Below are 9,267 nucleotides of genomic sequence, written 5' to 3' on the forward strand. Positions count from 1 at the left end.
TTCGTATTACTTCGTATTACTTCGTATTACTTCGTATTACTTCGTATGTTTATAATAGCTTTATATCTCCATATTATGCTATAATGATGGTACCTCATTTATTCCAAGAAGGAATTACAGTGATGAGTGTAGTGACCTGAACAGAGGCTTTATCCCATGTGAATATTTTCCTTCTGACACTCATTCATGCAGATAGAATAACACAGGTAAAATACCAATACAGCAGAAAGCTTCATACAGTTTTGAGAATTTCAATTCTCCTGTAACTTGGCTGGATAAAAACAAACACACACACAAAAAGAAACAAAGTGAGACATCTGATATCCAGCCCCTAGAGTCTCTCTTCTGTTTCTTTCTGGAAACAAGGTAGATGAATATTATTTTTTGGCACAGAGAGTTACAAGTCCTAACTGGATGTCAGCTATTTGGGTTGCTAGAACAGCCCTTGTCTTCTCAGAGCATTAACAATATATACTTAATTATTTTGTGACCATTATTATGAAGTGTCCTGGGCTTTCTAATTTTGGGCCGGGCAAGTTCTGCTCTTTAGGTTTCTGAATTTCTTGCTGATAGTAGCTTTATTGTGCTGGAGGAGCTGTGTAAAGAGATGTCTGTACTTGGATCCAGAGTCTAAAGATGACCAACTAAAGCTAAGTGGCCTCTTCCCTTCCTGTACAATGGATGAGCAGTTTGCTTCAGTGCTTGTTGTACACATATGCGTATACAAATGTTGAAGGCACAGGAAAGTAGGGAAGAGCATATTTGTGTGCACTTTTTCATTTGGTCCTAGGAAATACATGGCTATACCTTGTCTTGTCTGAAAGACAAAGGCAGGTTGTGTGTCCTAAGAAATAAATAGGAGAATGAAAAATGGATAAGAAGCAACAAAACGTGATACACAATGTAAAAACCATGGAAAAAAGTCTGAATATCAAACCAAGAAATATGGAAAAAATTAATGATTGATCTCCCTTAGAGGCAGTTTAATATTTTTATAGCCTGGATATGATTTTCTGCCATGATCTTATGGACTTTGGCTCAGGTCCTGTTTTCTGTTACATTTTCAGTTATTTTACATTTTGGCATTCTAGCTAATAGATCCGGTGTCTTCAGAAGGCAGCTGCCATTTGCAACTTTCTAGGGCAGATTTAGGCAGGATTTATATTTTTATTTTAGTTTAAGCCTTTCTCTAAATTGATATCCACTTTTGGAAGTACATAAGCTCTGTGATGGCATGGTGGTATCTGCATCTTTAACCTTCCTTGCTTAGGCATGAAACAGTGATAGTGCTATCTTGGTAACAACGTTCAGGAGGTATAGCGGGAAAGGAGTTCCTGAGTAATGCTGACTTGAAAATTATATTACTATACATTGTTTACGTTATATTTGTCTCTATAATGTGCCTTGACATAACATGGAAAATTTGATTTGTTAATTCTTTTCAGATGGAATTGATTAAAAACATAAGCACTGCTGAGCAGCCCTATTTATTCACTAGACATGTTCATTTCCTCAACTTCTCAAGGTAAGACATTTTTTCATTTAAAAGTATTTTTCACTTATTTCTATTAGTTGTAAAACACAGAATATTTTCCTTTCTTTTTCAAATATAAACAATGGACTTTTACTCCTTTCTGGCACTGGAAGTCACATTTCAGAGTTGTGTTTTTGTTGTTTGTTTGTTTGTTTGTTTTTTCCCTATTGTCACTTTCCTACCAAAAAGCTACATACAGCATGTTTTTGAAAAGCCAGAAAGCTATTGCATGCTTTTGCCAAGATTACCTTGGCTTATAACATTTCCAGCCAACAAACTTGGTGGTTGGCTGGAAATGTTATAGGTGGTAACTTGGGTCTTTAAGCTGTGCACTAGTGTTTTAAGAGTGGCAGCAGCCTGTTGTGCCACAGTTGTGTGGCATCTCTGTATAATTAGATACTAATCTAAGAATGAAAGCTCAGCTAAGCTCATTAATTTTGTACCTGGAATGACTTTTATTTAACCAATTTAATTTTGTACTGATAAAATAGTCCCCGTTCCACAGGATACAGAAGTATTTAGAAACCATGCAAATGAATTACACTACATATCACGGGAGTGCAATCCCTTCTGGCATAAAAAGTAGCAGCTATTTAAATTACACAGTAAGACTCTAGAGAAATTTATAGCATAGAATGTGAAGAAAATTGAATTTGGATGAAACTTCTGAGGAACTTTTGGAACGGTGTGAATGAGTTATGCCAGTTAGCATTTAGCCAGGATACAGAGGTTAAAGCTGACTGCAGATGGTTATTGCCCAGGCTTTCAATTTCATTTAAAAATTATAATCAGGATGTGTGCCATCTGTGCTACTAAGTTGGATTCCTGGTATTTAGATGAAAGAATTTCTGTGGAAGTGTGAATTTTCTAGAGCTTTGCAAGAGCTTGCCTAGCTTCCCAGTGTTTTGTTTATGCCATAATATTAGTGGATGTGCTTTGAATGTATGACTTCAGGCATGGGTAGAGAATGTAGTAAGAAATGCTAAATTCTGGGAGAGGTTGGTGGTTTTGTTTTTTTAGAAAATACATTATTCTGAGCAATTGAAAGTTTACTTGCCTGTAGCTGGCTATAGACACGTTTTCATTGCATGAAAACCTGAAGAGTTAAACAGAATTTTGGTCTTCCATGTTCTCTGTTCTGATTCTATGACAGTTCCATTACTAATACATTATTTTTAAATTATAAAACTCATTAGAATAGAACTTCACATCTTTGGTAAATGATCTTTTCTCCCAGCCAAAATGCAGGATAAAAAAGTAGCCTGCCTTAGGGTCAAAGGCAAGTTCTTGATTTTTTCAGAGGTGGTACACAGCATTAGATACATGAGAAAAACATGAACATGGTTACCTCTTACTCCTCCTATGATTCCATTTCCTATAAATATGGTACCATCCCTGTCACAGGGGTAACATGTATATTCTGTAGTCTTTCTGTAAGATCAAATCCATCTACAATTTTCTTCCAATACAGATTTGTGAAAATATATAGAACTGTGTAAAACATATTAAAATATTTGCAGCTTCCTTTTTGGCTGTTACTTGCAAACCTGGAAAATGTATTTTTCCTTTTCTTGACAGAAAACTTGGTTTAACTGATAGCTGTCTAGTAGTGAAGAGGCTGATTAGTCTTTTAAATGGGCTACCACTGAGGTGCGTCAACACTGCTTACTTCTGGGTTACGATTTCCTAGTGTTTTCTGATTAATTAAACATCTGTGAGAGTTTTAGTCTTTAGTTTCAAAATATATTGGTGGTGTTCCTTCTAATGGTGAAGTAGGATGTTGGATATTTTTCTTTGTTTTTTAATTCTATGATGTTATTGTTAGACTATTTCATTAGGGAGCGGAGTGTCAAGTACCGATTTTGCAGAAGTTTCAAGAATGTGATTTAAATAGGCATTATAAATAGTACAGTATTGTGAAGGTGTTCTAGTTTTGCCTGTGTATTTTTTTTTCTTTCTGGTTGATTGATGTTTTTTGTTGTTGTTGTTGTTGTTTTTTTTTCGGAACTATTCCTTTATGGTCCATCCATAGAGGATAGCTGAACTGAAATTGCCTATGGAATATGCTTCTTCCTGTTTGACCTAGCCTTTCTGCCAATTCAACATAAAAGTCGTGCAATACCCCAGAAACTTTAAAAAAAAAAAAAAAAAAGTGTCAAAGTATCAGTGTGGTGTTTCTTGACTGACAGCTCAAGACCTTACACAGCACCTCTTGGTGAGAGCACCTGCCAGTGTAGCAGGGACTGGAGCTGAAGTAGAGTCAACTTAGCTTAAAGACAAAAGAAGCCCACTTTGGTGAAAATCATTGCTCCTTCACAAGGAAAGGGATGAGACTTTCTTCAAGGTATTGTAGCAGAACCTTTACTGAACATCACAAAGTTTTTCCCAGGCAGCCATCCTGGATGTCAGGCCAGTGAACAAGCTCACTTTACCTTTGGTGTTTTATACCTTTGAAACTAGGCTTTTGTTTGCAGGAAGGGATAGAGAATGCTTTATTCTCCTTCCACCTGTGTTTATCGAGCAGACAGGTGGGAGGTAAAGGCATGTTATCTTCATCAGTCTTTCAGTAAGCTTCAAGGTCACTGCACATTTTTGTTTGAGTGCTTTCAGGATCTGAAGGCATTGCTGTGAGCAGTCCAGAGCCTAGCACTGGCTATTAGAGAAGCAGATAAAACATAAGCAGAGGCCTGCAAAAAGGGAGTCTGCTTCGCCTCCAGTTATTGGTGCTTTGCAGCTTCCCAAACAGTAGTAGGAAAAATAAGCTTGCTTTTTGTTTAATGTCCCTGATGTGAATAACAGCAATGACAGACCGTTTGGATTTTCCTCCTTTGCATCCTGCACCTGCTTATAAACCTGTCAGCACTTAAAGCTCTCCGAATATTCAGAAAAGCATTGTGGCATTTACTTATGCTGTTTAGTTTGTTTCCAACTGGAGAGGAAGAAAAAAAAAAAAAAAAAAAAAGGCCTATATCACTTATATCTTCTTTCCAGAAAAAATCTCCTGTGGAAGTGAGCTAAGGCTTAGGTCACTGGTGAATTTGAGCACATGCATGTTTCAGAGGTGCTGTTAGTTCTGCTGAATAACGTTCTGAAAATCTGAACATCCCATCCCAACCTGAATGCTTGCCAGGGACATTTTCCTCTCCTTTTGAACAACATTTTAAGAGTGTCTGCTGGTTCAGCTGCAGTCATGAATCTTCATTTACTTTCCTACATTCTTGTCTTTCTTTAGTTCAGTACTATATTTTCTCAATCCAAGAGTGTAGAGAGGCAGACACAAAGTTAAATCTTAACAGAACACATTAAAGCAAATCTTTATGTGAAGTTCTACTGACATAAATCTAATTAATTGCAGCTTCAAACAGAAGACAAAAAAAAAAGTTTGTTGCTCTTTTCTGATGCGAAGGAATTTCTGTGTAGCACTTGTCACAGACCAGTTAAGGAAAAACTTTATTCACAGAGTTTCCCAGCTTGTGTTTCCAGTCTGCCTTGTGTCTGTCCAGCTTTAGGAGACATCCCTGTGTCTCATATGGGTGGCTGCCCCATCCAGTCCATTTCAGGACTATTTCTTTTGGGCGAGATGGTGCTGTTTATTGAATTCTCCTTTGCTTGTGATTCTTGGATGAGGCTTTTCATTAAGGATCATTGTCCTGCTCAGGTAATTTTAAATGCTGTACTGGCTTCTCCATGTCTGGCTTTCTTCTGATAGCCCTACTTTGAAATGTTTTTATCTGCAGAGGTAAATGTTTGGATGCTTTTTGGTTTCCTACTGGCTGTTGCTGTTTATAAAAAAAAAAAAAAAAAAAAAAAAAAAAGGAAGAAAAAAAAAAATCTCATGTACCCAGGGAGGTTAGAAGTTGTCAGTAATAACCTGTGCTTAATCCCAAAATGCACATGGCAGAAGCACCCATCACCGCTTACAAGGATCTCAAGAATTCCAAAGGTTTGCATCCATGCGTGTGGATGTCTGCCTGAAAAGGACATGTGCCAGGATCAGGATGGCAGCTGTCATTTAGCTTTGTCATATTCCAATTCCTTTTCAGTATCAATACTGCGTCTATTTAAAAAGAACTGTGGGAACAATTCCATTATTAAAAATACTGTGGGTTTTGTGGCATCTTTCATAAGGTCTCTTACATGTCTCTTTCTGAATTGAATTTTCTACATTAATATTGCTGTGAAAAGCTTCTGAAATGTGAATCAGAAGCAAATAAGAATGTATATGCTCGAAGGAGGTACAGATTTATATGCTGCTGCTACATTTGCTGAGATGGCAGGTGTTATTAGTAGATGCAAGTAGCATAGTGTCAGACCGTAGAAGCTTTGAAAAACTGGAATAACTTGCAGAAACACAAAAAGCTATTTCATGATAGTTCACTGTGTTTTATCATAGATGCCCCTTGTCATCTATTTACTTAGCCTGAGAAAAAAATTAAGTGGGAAGAAGCTTCAAGGTTGTGGAAAAGCCCCACTTGAACTCTTAGTAATCTTCTGATGAATTAAGTAACTATAACAGTCTTTGGGCAGCCATTCAAGATCATTGGAGTGTGCTCCAAGTGTCACAGATTTCAGAGAAGCAGAAGAACATTTGCAGGAATGCATATAGGGGCAGCGAGGCCAAGGCTTTGCTTCAGGATGAGTCAGGGATCGGGAGTGTTGCACAACTCCCAGTCTGGAAGTGGTAAGGCAGCTTTCTTCCCTCCAACACCTAATCACAGTAGGTGTTTTTCTTTCTTCGGAACATGCACTTACAGCCCCCGGTTCAAGCAGAGCTGGAAGCCTGCCCGCTCCCTCCTGTCTCAAGGTAAATGAACATTACACAGGAATGTGTTAAAGTCTAAAGGCGTGCCTCTGTCAGTGACTGGTAAGTGATTTTTGCTTGCATAAAGGCTGGCTGGTTAGGTCAGGGTAAAGTCATAGGTGGGAGAAGCATAAAAAAGACCACCCAGAGAGAGAAACAGGCTTTTTCAGGTTTCACCGAAGCAAGGAATTCTTTGCTTACTGCAGGAAGAGTCATAGGCCACTAGAGAGTGATCTCCTTTAAAATGTCTTATGATGTGGTAAATAGATGCAACAAGATGAAGCGTGAACTCAATTTAATCTCACATTTTAATTAGCCCTTAAATTTCAGTATATCTTATTTGTCTGAGAAGCCAGAATGAATTAACGCCCAGCAGTAGGATGCAAGGAATCAGCCTTGCTGCTCTGTTGGGCTGCTGCCCCGTTCTTCTCTTCAGTTGCAGTTTAATACCTTTGGTGTGTCTGCATTGGGTGTCTGTGCGCCTCTGTTTGACAGGAGGGGACAATGCGTTCCTTTTAGCACAATTTTCTAGATTTTAAAGTAAGGCTCATACAGCTGTTCCAGCTGTTCCACCTCTCTTTCCAGTTTCCCCCCACGCCTCATTCCTAAATAACTTCTGAACCCGTTGGCCAGTTTCAAATACAATTTGTAAGGCCAGTAGAAAACACAGAGACAACCACGTTGCTGCAGGTGCCTCTGCCGAAAGGAAAGCCAAGCAGGACGGAGCTGCCAGGCTTCTGCTGGGCCACAGCCAGCGGCCACCACCCTCTGCCCTGCTTGAATGCCAGCCCCAGTTCTGCTGTGTCTTTCCTGCTTGGTGCCTGAGGGATGTGGGGGACGGGTTTGGAGGAGGAAAGAAAAATCTGTTAGGTCTTCTGCTCCTGAGGGTACTTGCCTTGAGTCCCTGGCATCGACATAAGAAATATTTCTGGTTTTCTGTTATTCATTAGTAAAGTTAATGTGCAAAGCCGTTGTTTTTCTTGAAAAAAAATCTCTTTTTTTGGTAAATAGTCAGTATCAGCATTACTGATTTTTATATTACTTTTTTTAAACAGACACAGAGGCCAACACTAACTAATAAAAATCAGTCTGTCGTAGGGACAGACACAGTCGCATGCAGTAGTGCTGATGAGTTTGGACCTTTTGCTTCAACTCAGACCCGATTTCTGTATTATGGGTACCAGTACATCACATGCTATATGAAGCAGAGAGAGATTCAGTATGGACAAGTGCAAAACTGTACTTCATTTCTGAATATTGTTCAGTTTTTGTTGTTGTTCTTTGGCAGTTGTGTTTCTTCTGATGCAGAAAATGACAGTTCAACACGGCACTTTTATGTTACAGCATTCCCTGTTCTTGGGCTCTGTAAAATGTGTCCATAGCCAAGAAACAAAAAGGAGGTAACTCTTGGAAAAGTAACTTGCCTATACGTCATGCACATCAGCTGCATGTTTGAAAGCAGGGGTGCTCTCCATTGATTGGAAGCTTGGCTTTTGAAAGCCTTGCATGTTAGATTTTGATTGTTCTTAAGGGTTTTATGATAAGATTTAGAAATTATTCCAATTTTTAAAAACAGGTCATCTTGCTTTGCCATGGCTTAACCTGTGCACATGTCTCTGACCTGTCAGTTTGGAAATATAATTTAACTTTTAAATGTTTTTTAGACTGCTAAGACGTCTGTAAAACAGCGGTGATTCTGTGATGCTGCTCTCTTTGACTTAAAACAGAGCCATGGAATATTTGTCATAACCCTCCCATTTATTAACAACTTGAGAATTCTTGTTTCTCCAAATTCTCAAGAGCGAGTAATACCACACAGAACGCAGATGTTTTGCAGAACATGCCTATTATGTGTTTTAACTGTGCTCAGCTAGCTTTTGAAAAAAGTGTGCTGGGCAAATGTGTGGAGCTGGCCTAAAAAGATGCTGAATGTCCACACCCCTTCAAATACAAACTATAGCATACTTTGCATGAAATGCAGTAGTTCAGTCAGCTTGTGCTCATTCTGGACAGTTCAGTGGTAGGAGGGATTGGGCTCTTCAAATACCTCCTTGAAATGACATCTTGAAACAATGATTGCAGCCTAAGTTTATCTACTAAAGTAGTTTCATGTGGATTTTTTTCTCCTTTAAAAAAAGAATATAATTGAAAATATGCTAAGAAAAAGAAATATTAACCTTTGGGTAAGCCCTTAAAAGTAGGGAAATGTCAGCTAAACCTGTGTGCCGGGCTTTAACACTATGTCTTTATGTGTGTTCATTATAATCTATATTTTTTGCTAACACACCATGAAACATTTTCTACCATCATGTGAGGTCCACCTTGTTAAGTACACATTTCATGAATGGCCACATGGTGTTGTAATCCCTCCTACATCTTTTTTTCTTTTTTTATACTAAATTTTTTTAATAATGTGACAGTGTAATGATGTTTTTTAACTGTGACTTGATGGAAGGCTAAGCACAGATCTAACATGGAGTTTGACCTTTGTATGATCTAAGAGTTTGGGGGTTTTGTGGTTGGTTTTTTGTTGTTGTTTGAAAACATTGCTCTGTAGTGAGTTTTTTCACAGTTCTTTAGATTATCTGATTTAAAATTTATTTCCATAGATTTCCCATGTTCTTCACATAGTAGACTTTTCAGCTTTCATTTAGCAGGTAATACAATATTCACTGAATAGAAATCATTACTTGAAATTTAGTTACTGTGGACTGAAGGCCAGCGGGATTAGGCAAAATGCTTAAATTATTCTTTTTTACTGTTTTGGTTTCTGTGCTCATATTTGCACTGTAGATTATATTACCAATTTTGGAGTACATTAACTTGAGAAAGATGTTCATTACTCAGAAGGAGTCCAAAAACATCAGAGAGAAAAAATGGACCTGTGACAAAAGATTGAAAGGGCAGAGAAAGAAACGAGAGAGAAGATTGG

General features: G+C 38.1%; 1 protein-coding gene across 3 annotated transcripts in view; it reads left to right on the forward strand.

The window, feature by feature from the left end:
- Positions 1–9,267, forward strand: part of UST (uronyl 2-sulfotransferase) — a 170,793-nt gene that overhangs the window by 85,655 nt on the left and 75,871 nt on the right. For all 3 annotated transcript variants that reach the window (XM_035320731.1, XM_035320734.1, XM_035320732.1), the window contains exon 4: positions 1,446–1,525. In XM_035320731.1, the coding sequence (XP_035176622.1) occupies positions 1,446–1,525 (80 nt within the window). The remainder of the gene's footprint in view (positions 1–1,445; positions 1,526–9,267) is intronic.

Source organism: Oxyura jamaicensis, chromosome 3 (genome assembly GCF_011077185.1).
Source record: "Oxyura jamaicensis isolate SHBP4307 breed ruddy duck chromosome 3, BPBGC_Ojam_1.0, whole genome shotgun sequence".
NCBI classification, from domain to species: Eukaryota; Metazoa; Chordata; class Aves; order Anseriformes; family Anatidae; genus Oxyura; species Oxyura jamaicensis.